Below are 22,749 nucleotides of genomic sequence, written 5' to 3'. Positions count from 1 at the left end.
GAAAACCTAATTACAGCCTATCTGGGGAACACTACACAGAGACAGGAACAATCACCCACAAACACACAGTGAAACCCAGGCTACCTAAATATGGTTCCCAATCAGAGACAACGAGAATCACCTGACTCTGATTGAGAACCGCCTCAGGCAGCCAAGCCTATGCTAGACACACCCCTAATCAGCCACAATCCCAATGCCTACAAAAACCCCAATACAACAACACAATAAACCCATGTCACACCCTGGCCTGAACAAATAATTAAAGAAAACACAAAATACTAAGACCAAGGCGTGACAGAACCCCCAAGGTGCGGACTCCCGGACGCACCTCAAAACCATAGGGAGGGTCCGGGTGGGCGTCTGTCCATGGTGGCGGCTCCGGCTCGGGACGTGGACCCCACTCCAACCAAGTCTTAGTCCCCTGTAACGCGTCCTTTGATTGGCGACCCTCGCCGCCGACCTAGGCCTAATAACCCTCACCAAGGACCCCACTGGACTGAGGGGCAGCTCGGGACTGAGGTAGAAGCTCGGGACTGAGGGGAAGCTCGGGACTGAGGGGAAGCTCGGGACTGAGGGGCAGCTCGGGACTGAGGGGCAGCTCGGGACTGAGGGGCAGCTCGGGACTGAGAGGAAGCTCAGGCAGGTAGTTTGCTCCGGCAGATCCTGGCTGGCTGGCGGATCTGGAAGAGTCTGGTTGACTGGCAGATCTGGAAGAGTCTGGTTGACTGGCAGATCTGGAAGAGACTGGTTGACTGGCAGATCTGGAAGAGTCTGGTTGACTGGCAGATCTGGAAGAGTCTGGTTGACTGGCAGATCTGGAAGAGTCTGGTTGACTGGCAGATCTGGAAGAGTCTGGTTGACTGGCAGATCTGGAAGAGTCTGGCTGACTGGCAGATCTGGAAGAGTCTGGCTGACTGGCAGCTCTGGCTGCTCCATGCAGACTGGCAGCTCTGGCTGCTCCATGCAGGCTGGCAGCTCTGGCTGCGCTGAACAGGCAGGAGACTCCAACAGCGCTGTAAAGGAGGAAGGCTCTGGCTGCGCTGAACAGGCGGGAGGCTCCGGCAGCGCTGTAGAGGAGGAAGGCTCTGGCTGTGCTGAACAGGCGGGAGGCTCCGGCAGCGCTGTAGAGGAGAAAGGCTCTGGCTGCGCTGAACAGGCGGGAGGCTCCGGCAGCCCTAGAAAGGAGAAAGGCTCTGATAGCGCTAGACAGGCGGGAGACTCCGGCAGCGCTGGAGAGGAGAAAGGCTCTGGCAGCGCTGAACAGGCGGGAGGCTCCGGCAGCGCTGTAGAGGAGGAAGGCTCTGGCTGCGCTGAACAGGCGGGAGGCTCCGGCAGCACTGTAGAGGAGGAAGGCTCTGGCTGCGCTGAACAGGCGCACTGAAGGCCTGGTGCGTGGTGCTGGCACTGGGTAGAGGACATGCACAGGAAGCCTGGTGCGGGGAGCTGCCACCGGAGGACTGGTGTGTGGAGGTGGCTCTGGATAGACCGGACCGTGCAGGCGCACTGGAGCTCTTGAGCACCGAGCCTGCCCAACTTTACCTGGCTCGATGCCCACTCTAGCCCGGCCAATACGAAGAGCTGGTATGTACCGCACCGGGCTATGCACCCGCACTGGAGACACCGTGTGCTCCATAGCATAACACGGTGCCTGCCCGGTCTTTCTAGCCCCCCGGTAAGCACAGGGAGTTTGCGCAGGTCTCCTACCTGGCATCGCCATACTCCCTGTGAGCCCCCCCAATACATTTTTGGAGGTGACTCTCAGGCTTCCATCCGCGTCGCCGTGCTGCCTCTTAATACCAGCGCCTCTCCGCTCTCGCCGCCTCCAGTTCTTCTTTGGGGCGTCGATATTCACCAGGCTGTGCCCATGGTCCTTTTCCGTCCAATATCTCTTCCCAAGTCCAGAAGTCCTTTGATCGCTGCTCCTCACGATTAACAGGGAGAGTTAGCTCAGGTCTGACTCCTGACTCTGCCACTCTCTCCCTGAGCCCCCCAATAAATTTTGGGGCTGCTTTTCGGGCTTCCTTGCCAACCGTGTTCCCTCGTATCGTCGGCTCTTATCTCCGGCTGCCTCTGCTCTCCTAAGTGCCTCCACCTGTTCCCATGGGAGGCGATCTCTTCCAGCCAGTATCTCCTCCCAAGTGTAACAACCTTGCCATCCAAAACGTCTTCCCATGTCCATTCCTCCTTTCGCTGATTCTGCTGTCGCTGCCTGTTACCACGCCACTTGGTCCGGGTGTGGTGGGTGATTCTGTAACGGCGTTTGTCTGTTGAAGGAGAGTCGGACCGAAATGCAGCGTGGTGGTTACTCATGTTCTTTAATTAAAAAATAGCAATACATGAAATAACTAAATAAATACAAAAACAACAAACGAAACGTGAAAACCTAATTACAGCCTATCTGGGGAACACTACACAGAGACAGGAACAATCACCCACAAACACACAGTGAAACCCAGGCTACCTAAATATGGTTCCCAATCAGAGACAACGAGAATCACCTGACTCTGATTGAGAACCGCCTCAGGCAACCAAGCCTATGCTAGACACACCCCTAATCAGCCACAATCCCAATGCCTACAAAAACCCCAATACAACAACACAATAAACCCATGTCACACCCTGGCCTGAACAAATAATTAAAGAAAACACAAAATACTAAGACCAAGGCGTGACAGAACCCCCCAAGGTGCGGACTCCCGGACGCACCTCAAAACCATAGGGAGGGTCCGGGTGGGCGTCTGTCCATGGTGGCGGCTCCGGCTCGGGGACGTGGACCCCACTCCAACCAAGTCTTAGTCCCCCTGTAACGCGTCCTTTGATTGGCGACCCTCGCCGCCGACCTAGGCCTAATAACCCTCACCAAGGACCCCACTGGACTGAGGGGCAGCTCGGGACTGAGGTAGAAGCTCGGGACTGAGGGAAGCTCGGGACTGAGGGAAGGGAAGCTCGGGACTGAGGGGCAGCTCGGGACTGAGGGGCAGCTCGGGACTGAGGGGCAGCTCGGGACTGAGAGGAAGCTCAGGCAGGTAGTTTGCTCCGGCAGATCCTGGCTGGCTGGCGGATCTGGAAGAGTCTGGTTGACTGGCAGATCTGGAAGAGTCTGGTTGACTGGCAGATCTGGAAGAGTCTGGTTGACTGGCAGATCTGGAAGAGTCTGGTTGACTGGCAGATCTGGAAGAGTCTGGTTGACTGGCAGATCTGGAAGAGTCTGGTTGACTGGCAGATCTGGAAGAGTCTGGTTGACTGGCAGATCTGGAAGAGTCTGGCTGACTGGCAGCTCTGGCTGCTCCATGCAGACTGGCAGCTCTGGCTGCTCCATGCAGACTGGCAGCTCTGGCTGCTCCATGCAGGCTGGCAGCTCTGGCTGCGCTGAACAGGCAGGAGACTCCAACAGCGCTGTAAAGGAGGAAGGATCTGGCTGCGCTGAACAGGCGGGAGGCTCCGGCAGCGCTGTAGAGGAGGAAGGCTCTGGCTGTGCTGAACAGGCGGGAGGCTCCGGCAGCGCTGTAGAGGAGAAAGGCTCTGGCTGCGCTGAACAGGCGGGAGGCTCCTGCAGCGCTAGAAAGGAGAAAGGCTCTGATAGCGCTAGACAGGCGGGAGACTCCGGCAGCGCTGGAGAGGAGAAAGGCTCTGGCAGCGCTGAACAGGCGGGAGGCTCCGGCAGCGCTGTAGAGGAGGAAGGCTCTGGCTGCGCTGAACAGGCGGGAGGCTCCGGCAGCACTGTAGAGGAGGAAGGCTCTGGCTGCGCTGAACAGGCGCACTGAAGGCCTGGTGCGTGGTGCTGGCACTGGGTAGAGGACATGCACAGGAAGCCTGGTGCGGGGAGCTGCCACCGGAGGACTGGTGTGTGGAGGTGGCTCTGGATAGACCGGACCGTGCAGGCGCACTGGAGCTCTTGAGCACCGAGCCTGCCCAACTTTACCTGGCTCGATGCCCACTCTAGCCCGGCCAATACGAAGAGCTGGTATGTACCGCACCGGGCTATGCACCCGCACTGGAGACACCGTGTGCTCCATAGCATAACACGGTGCCTGCCCGGTCTTTCTAGCCCCCCGGTAAGCACAGGGAGTTTGCGCAGGTCTCCTACCTGGCATCGCCATACTCCCTGTGAGCCCCCCCAATACATTTTTGGAGGTGACTCTCAGGCTTCCATCCGCGTCGCCGTGCTGCCTCTTAATACCAGCGCCTCTCCGCTCTCGCCGCCTCCAGTTCTTCTTTGGGGCGTCGATATTCACCAGGCTGTGCCCATGGTCCTTTTCCGTCCAATATCTCTTCCCAAGTCCAGAAGTCCTTTGATCGCTGCTCCTCACGATTAACAGGGAGAGTTAGCTCAGGTCTGACTCCTGACTCTGCCACTCTCTCCCTGAGCCCCCCAATAAATTTTGGGGCTGCTTTTCGGGCTTCCTTGCCAACCGTGTTCCCTCGTATCGTCGGCTCTTATCTCCGGCTGCCTCTGCTCTCCTAAGTGCCTCCACCTGTTCCCATGGGAGGCGATCTCTTCCAGCCAGTATCTCCTCCCAAGTGTAACAACCTTTGCCATCCAAAACGTCTTCCCATGTCCATTCCTCCTTTCGCTGATTCTGCTGTCGCTGCCTGTTACCACGCCACTTGGTCCGGGTGTGGTGGGTGATTCTGTAACGGCGTTTGTCTGTTGAAGGAGAGTCGGACCGAAATGCAGCGTGGTGGTTACTCATGTTCTTTAATTAAAAAATAGCAATACATGAAATAACTAAATAAATACAAAAACAACAAACGAAACGTGAAAACCTAATTACAGCCTATCTGGGGAACACTACACAGAGACAGGAACAATCACCCACAAACACACAGTGAAACCCAGGCTACCTAAATATGGTTCCCAATCAGAGACAACGAGAATCACCTGACTCTGATTGAGAACCGCCTCAGGCAACCAAGCCTATGCTAGACACACCCCTAATCAGCCACAATCCCAATGCCTACAAAAACCCCAATACAACAACACAATAAACCCATGTCACACCCTGGCCTGAACAAATAATTAAAGACAACACAAAATACTAAGACCAAGGCGTGACAATGGGGCCTTTCAGAACAGGTGTATATATACTGAGATCATGTGACAGATCTGTGACACTTAGATTTCACACAGGTGGACTTTATTTAACTAATTATGTGACTTCTGAAGGTAATTGGTTGCACCAGATCTTATTTAGGGGCTTCATAGCAAAGGGGGTGAATACATACTGTATGCATGCACCACTTTTCTGTTGAATTTAAATTTAAAAAATGTAAACAAGTTTATTTTTATTTTTATTTCACTTCACCAATTTTGACTATTTTGTATATGTCCATTACATGAAATCCAAATAAAAATCCATTTAAATTACAGGTTGTAATGCCACAAAATAGGAAAAACGCCAAGGGGGATGAATACTTTTGCAAGGCACTGTATTGGCAGAGAATAAAGACTATGGGAGTCTGCGAGTTTCAATAGAGTATTTAAATAACCTCAACATAAGAGTAACCTTTTCTGAATGTGCTTTGTAAAACTCTTAAACCAAATCCATCAAAGCCATGCACTTCACCTTTAGGGAAGGAACTACTGTGGAGACAACCTCTTCTAAAGTTCTCTCTGCATTTCATTCCCGTTGAGCAGCAGCGAGTAATTTAGGTAGGGAACGGAGGAAATCAGACATTTGCGTGGTATCTACAGTAGTCTTACGTGTAGAGGTCTTGATAAAACTTTGTGAAACATGCATTTATTTATTTTGGGTCCGTAGTAACAGCTCCTGTACTAGATTTGGCCCGAATACCTCTCAGCTGGCACGCCAGTAGTTTATCCGGCTTGTCACCGTCAAGTGTTTTTGTCTCATCTTTAATTGCGTTGTGTTTAATTGATTAGAGAGAATATTATTGTATTCATATTGGAGTTTTATTAAGTAATTCAACTTGGAAGATAAGGGCGCTTCCATATAAACTCTATCAAGCACCGGGAGCAGTTCCTCGCTTTCTAATAATCTTCTCTGCCTACATTTTTTCATGGTAGCCTCATGATATTATATGCCCACGCATTAAATGCCTCTCACAAAGTGGAGTAGGATACATCAGCACTGTCATTCTGGGACATATAGTCTGTAATTAAATTGGCTGTTTGTTGGTGAAATTGTTCATTAAATCACAAACTGAATTGAGGCTTTGTTCTGCCAAAATCCATTTTTTATAATGAAACGGAACTGTGATCATAAATGATATTATGGTAACGTTACTTGTTAGAGGTGACTTTAGAGTCTGTTCATGATTTATGCACATGTGAGAAGAAATAATCATCCTTATTCCCGTAGGGTGTTGTAATCTCCAAACATCAACACGTTTCATTGTTCCAATTAAATAATGCAACACAGTGGAGGAATTCAGTGAAGGGGTGGGGCGAACAGGAAGCCTATCCATATAAGGATCCAAAAATGCAGTTAATATCGCTGCCTGTAATTAAATGTGTGGTTGATCAATCTGGTAAGAGATTGAAAAATGTCCACATTTTGTTACAGCCTTATTATAAAAGGGATTCAATTGTTTTTTCCCACTCAATCTACACACCCCATAATTATCACGTTTCAGGTAAGACCCACATGCAGACTGTGTTGAAATAACAATGTTTATAACAGCAACAGGGGCAGGCAAACGACAGGTCAAGGCAGGCAAGGGTCAATAATCGAGAGTAGTGGGACAAAAGGTACAGGAAGGCAGGCTCAGGTCAGACAGAGTGGTCAGGCAGGCGGGCTCAGAGTCAGGACAGGCAAAGGTCAAAACCAGTAGGGCGAGAAAAAGAGAGACTGTGGAAAAGCAGGAGCTGTGAAAACACTGGTTGACTTGACAAACAAGATGAACTGGAAACAGACAAACAGTACACAGGCATAAGTACCCAGGGGATAATTGGGAAGATGGGCGACACCTGGAGGGGGGTGAAGAAAAGCACGAAGACAGGTGAAACAGATCAGGGTGTGACAATAATGACAAAGCAAAAACAGGTTTAGACATTTTTGCAAAATTCAGACTGTTTACTCAGTACTTTGTTGAAGACTCTTTGGTAGTGATTACAGCCTCGAGTCTTCTTGGGTATGACGCTACAAGCTTGGCACACCTGTATTTGGGGAGTTTCTCCCATTCTTGTCTGCAGATCCTCTCAAGCTCTGTCAGGTTAGATGGGGAGCGTCGCTGCACAGCTTTTTCAGGTCTCTCCAGAGATGTTCGATCAGGTTCAAGTCCGGGCTCTGGCTGGTGCCAGTCAAGACTTGTCCCGAAGCCACTCCTTAGTTGTCTTGGATGTGTGCTTAGAGTCATTGTCCTGTTGGAATGTGAACCTTCGCCCCAGTCTGAGGTGCTGAGCGCTATGGAGCAGGTTGTCATCAAGGATTGTTGTCCATTCATTTTCCCCTCTCCCTGACCAGAGAATCTTGTTTCTCATGGTCTGAGAATCCTTTAGGTGCCTTTTGGCAAACTTCAAGCGGGCTGTCATGTGCCTTTTACTGAGGAGCGGCTTCCGCCACTCTACCATAAAGGCCTGATTGGTGAAGTGCTGCAGAGATGGTTGTCCTTCTGGAAGTTTATCCCATCTCCACAGAGGAACTCTATAGCTCTGTCAGAGTGACCATCAGGTTCTTGTTCACATCCCTGACCAAGGCCCTTCTCCCCCGATTGGTCCGTTTGGCCAGGCAGCCAGCTCTAGGAAGAGTCTTGATGGTTCCAAACTACTTCCATTTAAGAATGATGGAGGACACTGTGTTCTTCGGGAACTTCAATGCTGCAGAAATGTTTTGGTAACCTTCCCCAGATCTGTGCTTCGACACAATCCTGTCTCGGAGCTCTACGGCCATTTCCATCGACCTCATGGCTTGGTTTTTGCTCTGACATGCACTGTCAACTGCGGGACCTTATATAGACAGGTGTGTGTCTTTCCAAATCATGTCCAATCAATTGAATTTACCACAGGTGGACTCCATCAAGTTGTAGAAACATCTCAAGGATGATCAATGGAAACAGGATGCACCTGAGTCTCATAGCAAAATTATGATTGATGAGGGAGAAAAAAACTTCTAGAATAAGGCTGTAACGTAACAAAAAGGGGCATATTGGATGGGATCTGATCTAACATTAAATATATTATTTTCTATGAAGTACCGTTGTCTCACAGTATTGCGTAATTACCATCACACCAATCAAAGTGATCAATTATAGTGCTTTTTCAACACTTTACACATCAAGACACAAAAACTGTGTCATTACCGTAACAGCATAACTCACCTATATTGTTCTCTATTTGAAAAAATACATCTCATTCTGTTGTGATTGTGGAGTTTATCAAATGATAACTGATCATATTAACTAAATAAACCTTTTGGCCTTGCAGTTAAATCCAAAAAAGTAACAAATTATCATCACCATCACTGTCATTACCATCACAAGTAACAACATTTTGTAGAACCATTGCATAAGAAGGGTATACCCCTGCTCAATACTGCTTATCACTTAATATTTCACTGTCTTGGTAGAAATCAATCATACATGTCTACCCAGTTATTATATATACAGTGCCTTGCGAAAGTATTCGGCCCCCTTGAACTTTGCGACCTTTTGCCACATTTCAGGCTTCAAACATAAAGATATAAAACTGTATTTTTTTGTGAAGAATCAACGACAAGTGGGACACAATCATGAAGTGGAACGACATTTATTGGATATTTCAAACTTTTTTAACAAATCAAAAACTGAAAAATTGGGCATGCAAAATTATTCAGCCCCTTTACTTTCAGTGCAGCTGTTACGGTTTTCTAGGTGTGAAGGAGAGTCGGACCAAACTGCAGCGTGTAGATTGCGATCCATATTTAATAACGAACGTAAAACACGAATCAAATAACAAACACTACAAAAACAATAAACGTAACGAAAACCGAAACAGCCTATACTTGTGTAACCTAACACATAGACAGGAACAAGGACACTAAGGACAATCACCCACGACAAACTCAAAGAATATGGCTGCCTAAATATGGTTCCCAATCAGAGACAACGATAAACACCTGCCTCTGATTGAGAACCACTCCAGACAGCCATAGACCTTGCTAGATAACACCACTAGCTACAATCCCAATACATACACACCAAAACCCCAAGACAAAACACACCACAATACAAAAACCCCATGCCACACCCTGGCCTGACCCAATACATGAAGAAAAACACAAAATACTTAGACCAGGGCGTGACAGCAGCAAACTCTCTCCAGAAGTTCAGTGAGGATCTCTGAATGATCCAATGTTGACCTAAATGACTAATGATGATAAATACAATCCACCTGTGTGTAATCAAGTCTCCGTATAAATGCACCTGCACTGTGATAGTCTCACAGGTCCATTAAAAGCGCAGAGAGCATCATGAAGAACAAGGAACACACCAGGCAGGTCCGAGATACTGTTGTGAAGAAGTTTAAAGCCGGATTTGGATACAAAAAGATTTCCCAAGCTTTAAACATCCCAAGGAGCACTGTGCAAGTGATAATATTGAAATGGAAGGAGTATCAGACCACTGTCAATCTACCAAGACCTGGCCGTCCCTCTAAACTTTCAGCTCATACAAGGAGAAGACTGATCAGAGATGCAGCCAAGAGGCCCATGATCACTCTGGATGAACTGCAGAGATCTACAGCTGAGGTGGGAGACTCTGTCCATAGGACAACAATCAGTCGTATATTGCACAAATCTGGCCTTTATGGAAGAGTGGCAAGAAGAAAGCCATTTCTTAAAGATATCCATAAAAAGTGTTGTTTAAAGTTTGCCACAAGCCACCTGGGAGACACACCAAACATGTGGAAGAAGGTGCTCTGGTCAGATGAAACCAAAATTGAACTTTTTGGCAACAATGCAAAACGTTATGTTTGGCGTAGAAGCAACACAGCTCATCACCCTGAACACACCATCCCCACTGTCAAACATGGTGGTGGCAGCATCATGGTTTGGGCCTGCTTTTCTTCAGCAGGGACAGGGAAGATGGTTAAAATTGATGGGAAGATGGATGGAGCCAAATACAGGACCATTCTGGAAGAAAACCTGATGGAGTCTGCAAAAGACCTGAGACTGGGATGGAGATTTGTCTTCCAACAAGACAATGATCCAAAACATAAAGCAAAATCTACAATGGAATGGTTCAAAAATAAACATATCCAGGTGTTAGAATTGCCAAGTCAAAGTCCAGACCTGAATCCAATCGAGAATCTGTGGAAAGAACTGAAAACTGCTGTTCACAAATGCTCTCCATCCAACCTCACTGAGCTCGAGCTGTTTTGCAAGGAGGAATGGTAAAAAATGTCAGTCTCTCGATGTGCAAAACTGATAGAGACATACCCCAAGCGACTTACAGCTGTAATCGCAGCAAAAGGTGGCGCTACAAAGTATTAACTTAAGGGGGCTGAATAATTTTGCACACCCAATTTTTCAGTTTTTGATTTGTTAAAAAAGTTTGAAATATCCAATAAATGTCGTTCCACTTCATGATTGTGTCCCACTTGTTGTTGATTCTTCACAAAAAAATACAGTTTTATATCTTTATGTTTGAAGCCTGAAATGTGGCAAAAGGTCGCAAAGTTCAAGGGGGCCGAATACTTTCGCAAGGCACTGTATATATTTTTTTTAACCCATTCACCCAATATCTTCTGTTTTATTTTATTTTTTACAGCTTTCCTGCTACATATACACGCATTTTACATACACATTTGACATACATGGTATTTTTATATAAAGCAATCACATAACAATAATACTTTACCAAACATAAACTCTTTAATCCCAACCCTCAGCCACTCTCAGCCCATCCCTGCTATCACCATAGACCACCCTCGTTTGGTTTCCATGTGCCATATATATTTCAATTGTGCTGTGATGTTTTACATACGTTTTGAACCTTTCTAATCGTATAGTATCCACAGATTGTGAGCTAAAGATGAAAACTTTTCCTACCAGTATTATTATATCATGTATTGACTGACTATGTGTCACGTTCGTTGAATGGAGGAGACCAAAGCGCAGCGTGAGATGAATACATCTTATTTTAATGAAGACGAAGAAACACTTGAACAAACTACAAAAACGAATGTGAAGCTAAATATAGTGCTGACACAGGCAACTAACACATAGACATAGATAATCACCCACAAAATACTCTATGGTTACCAATCTTGGCCGCTATAGACATACAAAACCCCTAGACTGGTGACAACCCCATAAACATACAAAAACCCTAGACAGGACAAAAAACATATAATCACCCATGTCACACCCTGACCTAACCAAAATAAAAAAGAAAACAAAGAATTCTAAGGTCGGGGCGTGACACTATGGCATTCCAAATCACCCAATACTGCTATTTGTAAGGTTAATTTTAAGGAAATGTTGTGATTTTTTTACCCAGTTATTATTAACAAGTAATGCATTTTACCATTACCTAGTCATTACCGCCACACAGTCATTACCACCACAATAATTGCATATTTGTTTCCATTACATTCAATTATTTTATTTTTCATTTTTATGTTGAATTTTTATTTTATTAGGCAAGTCCGTTAAGAACAAATTATTATTTACAATGACGGTCTAGATATCACACTTGTGTCTTCTTCAGGTGTAAAGCACTTACTTGTTCTCCATATAACTACTTAAAATGTTGACATACATACCATTTTCAACAGGTAATTGCATTGTTCAACAAGAAATTGAATATTCATGCAATAAGGAATTCAAATAATTATTTCCAAATGTTGTATTACCAAATCCTATAGGCAGACAAACCAAATTATCCCAAATCCCATTGTGTTTGTGATTAAGTTTCAAACTAAAATGGAATGTTTTATTATATGATGGTAATGACACCTGCAGAAGGTGTATTGGGGGAAAGGGAGTCAATTACATGTATTATTGAATAACATTTTCACAGCCAATACCACATTTATGGTTCCTGATAAAAAGACAAAAGTATTTATGTTGATAAAAGTATTTTTCAAGAAAAACATTTTTTTCTCCAAAATAAGACATGCGAAAAGTTCCCATAGTTGCAAAATCACCCTGGTAAAGCCAGAACCAGAGCTGTACTTATCATGTGTTCCCACTTCTGCCATTGTTAAACCCTATACAGCCCAGTAAATTCAGCCGTCTATATCTTCCCTGGCATAACTCACCAGTGAAGGTGAGTAACAACAGCCTAAGCTACTGCCATACAGCACAAGGCATAACCCCAGGGAAGGTGTGTAACAACAGCCTAAGCTACTGCCATACAGCACAAGGTATAACCCCAGGGAAGGTGTGTAACAACAGCCTAAGCTACTGCCATACAGCACAAGGTATAACCCCAGGGAAGGTGTGTAACAACAGCCTAAGCTACTGCCATACAGCACAAGGTATAACCCCAGGGAAGGTGTGTAACAACAGCCTAAGCTACTGCCATACAGCACAAGGCATAACCCCAGGGAAGGTGTGTAACAACAGCCTAAGCTACTGCCATACAGCACAAGGTAAGGGAAGGCATGACCTATGGCGTGTATGATTTGTATTAATACAGCTGTGGGGTGGTCTATAGTTCTATACATATATACAGTATGTTGCACAATGTCTATATTCTGTGAGACATTGGGGCTTTGTTTGCGGTATATGTTCAGCTCTGTGCAAAGTGGAGGTGGGTGGGTGTCACAGCAGGGTGGGTGTTGGGTGTGAATCTGAGATAAGGTCAGTATTACCCCCTGCAGCTCCCACTGTCTCTGCAGGCAGTCCTTCTGTTTGACCTGGTTCTGGATCATTATCCAGGCTATGGAGTGGACTATCACCCACAGGGGGCATTACAACACACCAACCGACATGCTGTTTCTCTTTCACCCTCTTTCACCCACCCTTTCTATTTTTCTCTCAGTCATTAACTGTACTCTGACTCTCTCGTACCTCAGTAATTAACTGTGCTGTCTCTGTGTCCTCTAGGCTGTGAGCTATATGCGTTCTGTGGGGCTCTATTTGGGATCTGCTCTATGATCACTCTGATGGTGATAGCAGTGGACCGCTACTTTGTGATTACACGTCCACTGGCCTCCATCGGGGTGCTGTCCAAGAAACGAGCCCAGCTCGTCCTCATGGCTGCCTGGGTCTACTCGTTGGGATGGAGCCTGCCCCCTTTCTTTGGCTGGAGTAAGTCCACAAACGGAGGGAGAGGGAGAGGGAGAGGGAGAATAATCCTGGGTCATGAGCCAAGCTTGGGATGAGGTTGTAGGATGCCAGGGCTGTATACACTGTATGGAAGAGTCGTGATTGTGTCAGTATGTGTGTAAAGGATGATACGGCCCATACCTGGCGCAAACTCACAACCTCTGCCTTGCTAGAACAAGTGACCACCCTCCTGAAGCGTCTTACCAGTGGGCACCATGTGAAAAGCTAGCTGTTCGCTGGCGCAAGTGGGAACATTTCAGGATGAGGAGTACGTTTCATACATCCCCATGTGCTATATATGCGAGAGAAAGACAGCAAGAGAGAGAGAGAAAGACAGCAAGAGAGAGAGAGAGAAAGACAGCAAGAGAGAGAGAGAAAGACAGCAAGAGAGAGAGAGAGAGAAAGACAGCAGCAGAGAGAGAAAGACAGCAGCAGAGTGAGAAAAACGGCAGGAGAGAGAGAAAGATAGCAGCAGAGCGAGAAAGACAGTAGGAAAGAGAGAAAGATAACAGGGGAGAGAGAAAAACAGCAGGAGAGAGAGACAGACAGCAGCAGAGGGAGAAAAACAGCAAGAGAGAGAGAAAGACAGCAGCAGAGAAAGAAAGACATCAGCAGAGAGAGAAAGACAGCAGCAGAGAGAGAAGAAGAGCAGCAGAGAAAGACAGCAAGAGAGAGAAATACCGCAGGAGAGAGAGAGAAAGACGGCAGGAGAGAGAGAGGCGGCAGGAGAGAGAGAAAGACAGGAGAGAGAGAAAGGCAGGAGAGAGAGAAAGACGGCAGAGAGAGAGAAAGACGGCAGGAGGAGAGAGAGAAAGACGGCAGGAGAGAGAGAAAGACGGCAGGAGAGAGAGAAAGACGGCAGGAGAGAGAGAAAGACAGCAGGAGAGAGAGAAAAACGGCAGGAGAGAGAGAACGACAGCAAGAGAGAGAGAAAGACAGCAGGAGAAAGAGAAAGACAGCAGGAGAGAGAGAAAGAGAGCAGAGAGAGAGAGAAAGACAGCAGGAGAGAGAGAGAGAGAAAGACAGCAGCAGAGAGAAAACAGCAGCAGAGAGAGAAAGACAGCAGGAGAGAGAGAAAGAGAGCAGAGAAAGAGAGAGAAAGACAGCAGAGAGAGGAGACAGAGAAAGACAGGAGAGGCAGGAGAGAGAGAGAAAGACAGCAGGAGAGAGAGAAAGACAGGAGAGAGAGAAAGACAGCAGGAGAGGAGACAGCAGCAGAGAGAAAGACAGCAGAGAGAGAGAAAGACAGCAGCAGAGAGAGAAAGACAGACAGCAGAGAGAGAAAGACAGAAAGAAAAGCAGAGAGAGAAAGACAGCAGCAGAGAGAGAAAGACAGCAGCAGAGAGAGAAAAACAGCAGCAGAGAGAGAAAGACAGCAGCAGAGAGAGAAAGACAGCAGGAGAGGGAGAAAGACAGCAAGAGAGAGAAAGACAGCAAGAGAGAGAAAGACAGCAAGAGAGAGAGACAGTAAGAGACAGAGAAAGACAAAGAGAGAGAGAAAGACAGCAGGAGAGAGAGAAAGACTGCAGCAGAGAGATAAAGACGGCAGCAGAGAGAGAAAGACGGTAGCAGAGAGAGAAAGACGGCAGGAGAGAGAGAAAGACAGCAGGAGAGAGAGTATGACCGCAGGAGAGAGAGAAAGACAGTAGGAAAGAAAGAAAGACAACAGGGGAGAGAGAAAAACAGCAGGAGAGAGAGACAGACAGCAGCAGAGAGAGAAAAACAGCAAGAGAGAGAGAAAGACAGCAGAGAGAGAGAAAGACAGCAGGAGAGAGAGAAAGACCAGGCAGAGAGGAGAGAGAAAGACAGCAGAGAGAGAAAGAGAGAGAGAAAGACGGCATGAGAGAGAGAAAGAGGAGAGAGAGAAAGACGGCAGGAGAGAAGAAAGACGGCAGGGAGAGAGAAAAGAGAGAGAGAAAGACAGCAGAGAGAGAAAGAGAGAGAGAGAAAGACAGCAGCAGGAGAGAGAAAGAAAGACAGGAGAGCGAGAAAGACAGCAGGAGAGAGAAAGACGGCAGCAGAGAGAGAAAGACGGCAGCAGAGAGAGAGAGAAAGACGGCAGGAGAGAGAGAAAGACGGCAGGAGAGAGAAAGACGGCAGAGAGAGAGAAAGACAGAAAGAGCAGAGAGAAGAGAAAGACAGCAGCAGAAAGAGAAAGACAGCAGGAGAGAGAGAAAGACAGAGAGAGAAAGAGCAGGAGAGAGAGAGAGAGAGACAGCAGCAGAGAAAGACAGCAGGAGAGAGAGAAAAGAGAGAGAGACAGCAGCAGAGAAAGAGACAGCAAAAGATAGCAGAGAGAGAAAGAGAAGACAGCAGGAGAGAGAGAAAGACAGCAGCAGAGAGAGAAAGACAGGAGAGGAGAAAGACAGCAGAGAGAGAAAGACAGCAGCAGAGAGAGAAGAGAGCAGAGAAAGACGGCAAGAGAGAGAAAGAAGCAGCAGAGAGAGAGAGACAGGAGAGAGAGGCAGCAGGAGAGAGAGAAAGACGGCAGGAGAGAGAGAAAGACGGAAAGAGGAGAGAGAGAAAGACGGCAGGAGAGAGAGAAAGACGGCAGGAGAGAGAGAAAGACAGGAGAGAGAGAAAGACAGGAGAGAGAGAAAGACGGCAGGAGAGAGAGAAAGACCAGGAGAGAGAAAGACAGGAGAGAGAGAAAGAGGAGAGAGAGAAAGGCAGAGAGAGAAAGACGGCAGGAGAGAGAGAAAGACGGCAGGAGAGAGAGAAAGACGCAGGAGAGAGAGAGAGAAAGACGGCAGGAGAGAGAGAAAGACGGCAGAGAGAGAGAGAAAGACGGCTCAGAGAGAGAGAAAGACAGCAGGAGAGCAGGAGAGAGAAAGACAGCAGGAGAGAGAGCAAAGAGCAGAGAGAGAAAGACGGCAGCAGAGAGAGAAAGACGGCAGGAGAGAGAGAAAGACGGCAGGAGAGAGAGAAAGACGGCAGGAGAGAGAAAGACAGAGAGAAAGAGAATGATGGAGTAGAGAGAGAAAGCAAGAGAGAGAGAAAACGACAGCAAGAGAGAGAGAAAGACAGCAGAGAAAGAAAGAGAAAGACAGCAGGAGAGAGAGAAAGAGAGCAGGAGAGAGAGAGAGAGAAAGACAGCAGAGAGAGAGAGAGAGACAGCAGCAGAGAGAGAGAAAATAGCAGCAGAGAGAGAAAGACAGCAGGAGAGAGAGAAAGACAGCAGGAGAGAGAGAAAGACAGCAGGAGAGAGAGAAAGACAGCAGAGAGAGAGAAAGACAGGAGAGAGAGAAAGACAGCAGGAGAGAGAGAAAGACATCAGCAGAGAGAGAAAGACAGCAGCAGAGAGAGAGAAAGACAGACAGCAGAGAAGGAGAAAAGACAGCAGCAGAGAGAGAAAGACGGAAAGGAGAGAGAGAAAGACAGAGAGAGAAAGCAGGAGAGAGAGAAAGACGGCAGGAGAGAGAGAAAGACGGCAGGAGAGAGAGAAAGACTGGCAGGAGAGAGAGAAAACGGCAGAGAGAGAGAAAGACAGCAGGAGAGAGAGAAAGACAGCAGAAGAGAGAGAGAAAGACATCAGCAGGAGAGAGAGAAAGAGAGAGAGAAAGACAGCAGCAGAGAGAGAAAGACAGCAGCAGAGAGAGAGAAAGACAGCAGAGAGAGAAAGCAGCAGAGAGAGAAAGACAGCAGCAGAGAGAGAAAGACAGCAGCAGAGAGAGAAAGACAGCAGCAGAGAGAGAAAGACAGCAGGAGAGGGAGAAAGACAGCAAGAGAGAGAAAGACAGCAAGAGAGAGAGACAGTAAGAGACAGAGAAAGACAAAGAGAGAGAGAAAGACCGCAGGAGAGAGAGAGACGGCAGGAGAGAGAGAAAGACGGCAGGAGAGAGAGAAAGACGGCAGGAGAGAGAGAGACGGCAGGAGAGAGAGAAAGACGCCAGGAGAGAGAGAAAGACGGCAGCAGAGAGAGAAAGACGGCAGGAGAGAGAGAAAGACGGCAGGAGAGAGAAAGACAGCAGGAGAGAGAGAGAGACCGCAGGAGAGCGAGAAAGACAGCAGGAGAGCGAGAAAGACGGCAGCAGAGAGAGAAAGACGGCAGCAGAGAGAGAAAGACGGCAGGAGAGAGAGAAAGTCGGCAGGAGAGAGAGAAAGACGGAGGAGAGAGAGAAAGACGGCAGGAGAGAGAAAGACAGCAGGAGAGAGAGAGAACCGCATGAGAGAGAGAAAGACAGCAGGAGACAAAGACAAAGACGGCAGAGAAAGAGAGAGAGAAAGACGGCAGGAGAGAGAGAAAGACTGCCGGAGAGAGAGAAAGACTGCAGCAGAGAGAGAAAGACATCAGGAGAGAGAGAAAGACAGCATAAGAGAGAGAGAAAGACAGCATAAGAGAGAGAGAGAAAGACAGCAGCAGAGAGAGAAAGGCCGCAGGACAGAGAGAAAGAGAATGACGGTAGTAGAGAGAGAAAGACAGCAGGAGAGAGAGAAAGATGGCGAGAGAGAGAAAGACGGCGAGAGAGAGAAAGACGGCGAGAGAGAGAAAGAGAGAGAGAGAAAGACAGCAGGAGAGAGAGAAAGACAGCAGGCGAAAGAGAAAGACAGCAGGAGAGAGAGAAAGATGGCGAGAGAGAGAAAGACAGCAGGAGAAAGAGAAAGACAGCAGGAGAAAGAGAAAGACAGCAGGAGAGAGAGAAAGACAGCAGGAGAGAGAAAGATGGCGAGAGAGAGAGAAAGACAGCAGGAGAAAGAGAAAGACAGCAGGAGAAAGAGAAAGACAGCAGGAGAGAGAGAAAGATGGCGAGAGAGAGAAAGACAGCAGGAGAGAGAGAGAACCGCATGAGAGAGAGAAAGACAGCAGGAGAGAGAGAAAGAACCGCAGGAGAGAGAGAAAGACAGCAGGAGAGAGAGAAAGAACCGCAGGAGAGAGAGAAAGACAGCAGGAGAGAGAGAAAGAACTGCAGGAGAGCGAGAAAGACAGCAGGAGAGAGAGAAAGACAGCAGGAGAGAGTGCTACCCCTGGCTCTGTGTTCTCTCTTTGAACTCCAGTCTGCAGTAGCTTAGTTTAAGCATGAGGATTTGGGCATTGGATCAGATATGCTGAGCTGCCTGAGATCTCTCAGTGAGAAGAAAGAGAATGAAAATAGCGGGCGAACTGGCTGGAATGGGCCCCTCATAAGCCTCACATTGGCCTGGCCTTACAGTATACTGTACTCAGAATGACTCACACCCCATGACTGTGCAAATCTCTGGCAAATAACAAATTGATCCAGGAGCTCCAAATTGACAACACTATTCTGTCTAGCACGCTAATGGGTGACATGCTGGAAAGGGCCTTAAGAGCGACACACTAACTCAGACAGTGTGGAGGGTGGAGGTGATTTGGGGAGAGAGGTAGCAGATCATGGCCTGCCTACACCCTGCAGCCGTCTGTGGCTGGAGTCTGCGTGTAAGCATGCCACCCCAGACATTGCTCCGCTAAACAAAACTGCACCATTATTCACTTTGAGGCTTTGATCGTACAGAGCGTTTAGATCACCAGAAGTGCTTCCTTGATGCAAGCTTTGTTGTTCCTGCGTCTTCCAATTGATGTAAGTATCCTTAACTTTCCCTGGCACTCTGACAGTTTTACCATAGCAGGGCTTCAATAGATGACGCTTGAAGGACAACTTGTAGACGACTTAGAAGTTGTATTGAAGAAGAAAGGTTTTGACAATGTCGTATCCCACAACTTATTTTCTGCCCTTTTCCCCCTTTCTATGTCCCATCTCTCTTTTCCTCCTTTCTCTACCACTTTCGCACTTCTTCCCCATCCTCTCCCTTTACCATCCTCTTCCATCTCTCTTTTCCTCCTTTCTCTACCCCTTTCTCCCTTACCCCCCGCCCCCCTTTACCTCCCCCAGGCGCCTATGTTCCAGAGGGCCTGTTGACCTCCTGTTCATGGGACTATGTGACCTTTACCCCATCAGTGCGTGCCTACACCATGCTGCTCTTCACCTTTGTCTTCTTCATCCCCCTCATCGTCATCATGTACTGCTACTTCTTCATCTTCAGAGCCATACGTACAACTAACAGGTAAGTGGATTGGATACAAGAGAGCTGCTCTAGAGATAACACTGAACGTGTGTCCAATTAAATTAAATTGAATTAAGAAAGTGTGTTGTAAGTTACTGAAATTGGATTCTCTGAAACATTTCCAATTTCTCACATTTCACATTTATTTTTATGTGTGTGTGGTTGTCTCATAGGGCTGTAACCAAGATCAATTGCAATGGGAGCACCAGAGACTCAATTAAGAGTTTCCGTCGGCTGAAGAATGAGTGGAAGATGGCTAAGATTGCTCTGATAGTCATCCTCCTCTATGTAATCTCTTGGTCCCCATACTCTGTTGTGGCCCTGACTGCATTTGCAGGGTGAGTGCTTTTGAGAGGTACTGTATTTTAACAAAACAGGGACTGTCTTAATGGAAATCTAGAAAGCTATTTGGTATCACATGCACTTACAGTGGGGCAAAAAAGTATTTAGTCAGCCACCAATTGTGCAAGTTCTCCCACTTAAAAAGATGAGAGAGGCCTGTAATTTTCATCATAGGTTTCATCACTTCAACTATGACAGACAAAATTAGAAAAAAAAATCCAGAAAATCACATTGTAGGATTTTTTATGTATTTTATTTGCAAATGATGGTGGGAAATAACTATTTGGTCACCTACAAACAAGCAATATCTCTGGCTCTCACAGACCTGTAACTTCGTCTTTAAGAGGCTCCTCTGTCCTCCACTCGTTACCTGTATTAATGGCACCTGTTTGACCTTGTTATCAGTCTAAAAGACACCTGTCCAGAACCTCATACTGTCACATTCCAAACTCCACTATGGCCAAGACCAAAGAGCAGTCAAAGGACACCAGAAACAAAATTGTAGACCTGCACCAGGCTGGGAAGACTGAATCTGCAATAGGTAAGCAGCTTGGTTTGAAGAAATCAACGGTGGGCGCAATTATTAGGAAATGGAAGACATACAAGACCACTGATAATCTCCCTCGATCTGGGGCTCCACGCAAGTTCTCACCCCGTGGGGTCAAAATGATCACAAGAACGGTGAGCAAAAATCCCAGAATCACACAGGGGACCTAGTGAATGACCTGCAGAGAGCTGGGACCAAAGTAACAAAGCCTACCATCAGCAAGGGCATTGAAGATGAAACGTGGCTGGGTCTTTCAGCATGACAATGATCCCAAACACACCGCCCGGGCAACGAAGGAGTGGCTTCGTAAGAAGCATTTCAAGGTCCTGGAGTGGCCTAGCCAGTCTCCAGATCTCAACCCCATAGAACATCTTTGGAGGGAGTTGAAAGTCTGTGTTGCCCAGCAACAGCCCCAAAACATCACTGCTCTAGAGGAGATCTGCATGGAGGAATGGGCCAAAATACCAGCAACAGTGTGTGAAAACCTTAAACTTATGTTATTGACCAAATACTTATTTTCCACCATAATTTGCAAATAAATTCATTAAAAATCCTACAATGTGATTTTACAGGCCTCTCTCATCTTTTTAAGTGGGAGAACTTGCACAATTGGTGGCTGACTAAATACTTTTTTGCCCCACTGTATATCAGTCATATTGCATCTACAGAACTGACAGCATAAAAGCTTAGTGCTTAGTAAGAGAGTACAACATAATCAATTAACTAGAATGACACTTTCACCCACGGTTTGTCCAAAGAGAGCTAACCCAAGGCCACGCCTCCAACAAGCCACACCTCCAGATCCTCTTTTTTTTAAATTAACTAGGCAAGTCAGTTAATAACAAATTCCTATTTATAATGATGGCCTACCAAAAGGCCTCTTTTGGGGACAGGGGCTGGGATCATTTAAAATAAAATGTAGGACAAAACACACATCACGACAAGAGAGACACCGCAACACTACATAAAGTGAGACTCAAGACAACATCACAGCATGGCAGCAACACATAACAACACAACATGGTAGCAACAGAACATGACAACAACACGGTAGCAACACGACATGGCAGCAGCACAACATTATAGCAGCACAAAACATGGTACAGACATGATTGGGCACAGACAACAGCACAAAGGGCAAGAAGATAGAAACAACAATACATCACGTCAGTAAGAGTAAGTGTGTCAATGATTGGTCTTTGAATGACGAGATGGAGAGAAAACTGTCCAGTTTGAGTGTTTTTTGCAGCTCGTTACTGTCGCTAGCTGCAGTCTAATAGGCTGCTGCCGCTACATTTCCCCCTCCTAAGGGTTAGTCATCCCTGACAACCCCGAAATCCAACACAAAGTCCTGAAACCTGGACAAAGGGTCTTCAGTGGCTGCGTTGTGATTGCCGTGGGGTTGCCATCCTGACCTTGAGACGGGAGCCTGCGGCAGCAGCACCCTGGTGGCCGAAGGGGTGTCCCATTCTGACCTTGCCCCTCATGTGAGGAAACCGCTGCGTTGTCCAATGGTCCAGGGCTGTGAGGAGTAACCGACATCTCACCGTCTCTTTCCACTTCATGAGGTGTATGAGGTTGGTAAGGCGCCAGACGATCCTGATAGAGGACCATCACTCGTCCATGAGTTCAAAGCTGGCTGCGATACACCATGTCAGAAAGTCGCTCCGGAACCATGCATGGGCCTTCCCAGTGACTCATTTGTTTTGGGCTCAGACCACGCTTGCGCCGGGGGCTGTATACCCACACTTTTTGGGCAGTCTGGAAAGGCTGACCTCGACAGAGGGTGTTGTATACCTTCTTCTGCTTTACCCCTGCTTCTGTCAAGCGATGCCGTGCAAAGTCGTGGGCTGTTTCCAGGCGCTGCTGAAGGTGGTGGAGGTACTCAAGGGGGTCTTCCAAAGGGCTAATCTACTGGAGTTCGTAGTTTTCAGTCAAACATCAGAACTGCTGGGGTGCATCCAGTGAACACCTGCACTGCTGAATGATAGGCCCACAAGACCAATGGCAGATGTCGGTCCCAGTCTTTCTGGTCATTGAAGGTGAGAGTGGCCAGCTGTATCACCAAAGTCCATATCGCCAACACCTTAGCTTCAAAATGCCATCCCAGATCACTGTGGAGTTCTTGCGGTACTCCATACTGGCAGAACATCTCCTCCACCAGCTTGTTGGCAGTGGTTGTGGTGCCCTGGTCGGGGGGCGCGTAGGCCTCTGGCCACTTGGTAAAATAGTCAACGGACACAAGTACGTATCGATTGCCTGCCTCTGCCACGGGAAAAGGACCCAGGATTCCACACCAACCTGCCCCATGGGGGCCCCCCACCTGATTTTGCTGCAACAGGGCATATGCGCATACAGGTGTCATAGACATGCACATACTGTTCCGTGTCTTGGCGGCAGCCAGCCCAGTAGACTTTCCTTTGGAGGAGTTAGAGGGTCTTTGTGTACCCGAAGTAGCCTCCCCACACCAATCCAGTGAACAGCTCTGAGGTCATGGGCACACATGGAATAAGGCACCAGCAACTGCCACACCACAGAGTTGTGTTGTGTGTTTGTTCCATTCATCTTCGAAAACAACACCCCTTTGTGAATGGCAATGTTGTCCCACTGGGAGTAGTAGGCCAT

At 47.5% G+C, this 22,749-nt stretch overlaps 1 protein-coding gene across 1 annotated transcript in view; it reads left to right on the top strand.

The window, feature by feature from the left end:
• LOC112250772 (melanopsin-A-like) overlaps positions 1 to 22,749 on the top strand; it is an 89,429-nt gene that overhangs the window by 43,168 nt on the left and 23,512 nt on the right. Inside the window, exons 4-6 of the mRNA XM_024421231.2 lie at positions 12,993 to 13,196; positions 19,064 to 19,235; positions 19,409 to 19,573. Coding sequence (XP_024276999.1) covers positions 12,993 to 13,196; positions 19,064 to 19,235; positions 19,409 to 19,573 — 541 coding nt within the window. The remainder of the gene's footprint in view (positions 1 to 12,992; positions 13,197 to 19,063; positions 19,236 to 19,408; positions 19,574 to 22,749) is intronic.

The sequence above is a fragment of the Oncorhynchus tshawytscha genome, linkage group LG01, assembly GCF_018296145.1.
Source record: "Oncorhynchus tshawytscha isolate Ot180627B linkage group LG01, Otsh_v2.0, whole genome shotgun sequence".
Lineage (NCBI taxonomy): Eukaryota > Metazoa > Chordata > Actinopteri > Salmoniformes > Salmonidae > Oncorhynchus > Oncorhynchus tshawytscha.
This window is presented reverse-complemented; position numbering and strand designations above follow the sequence as displayed.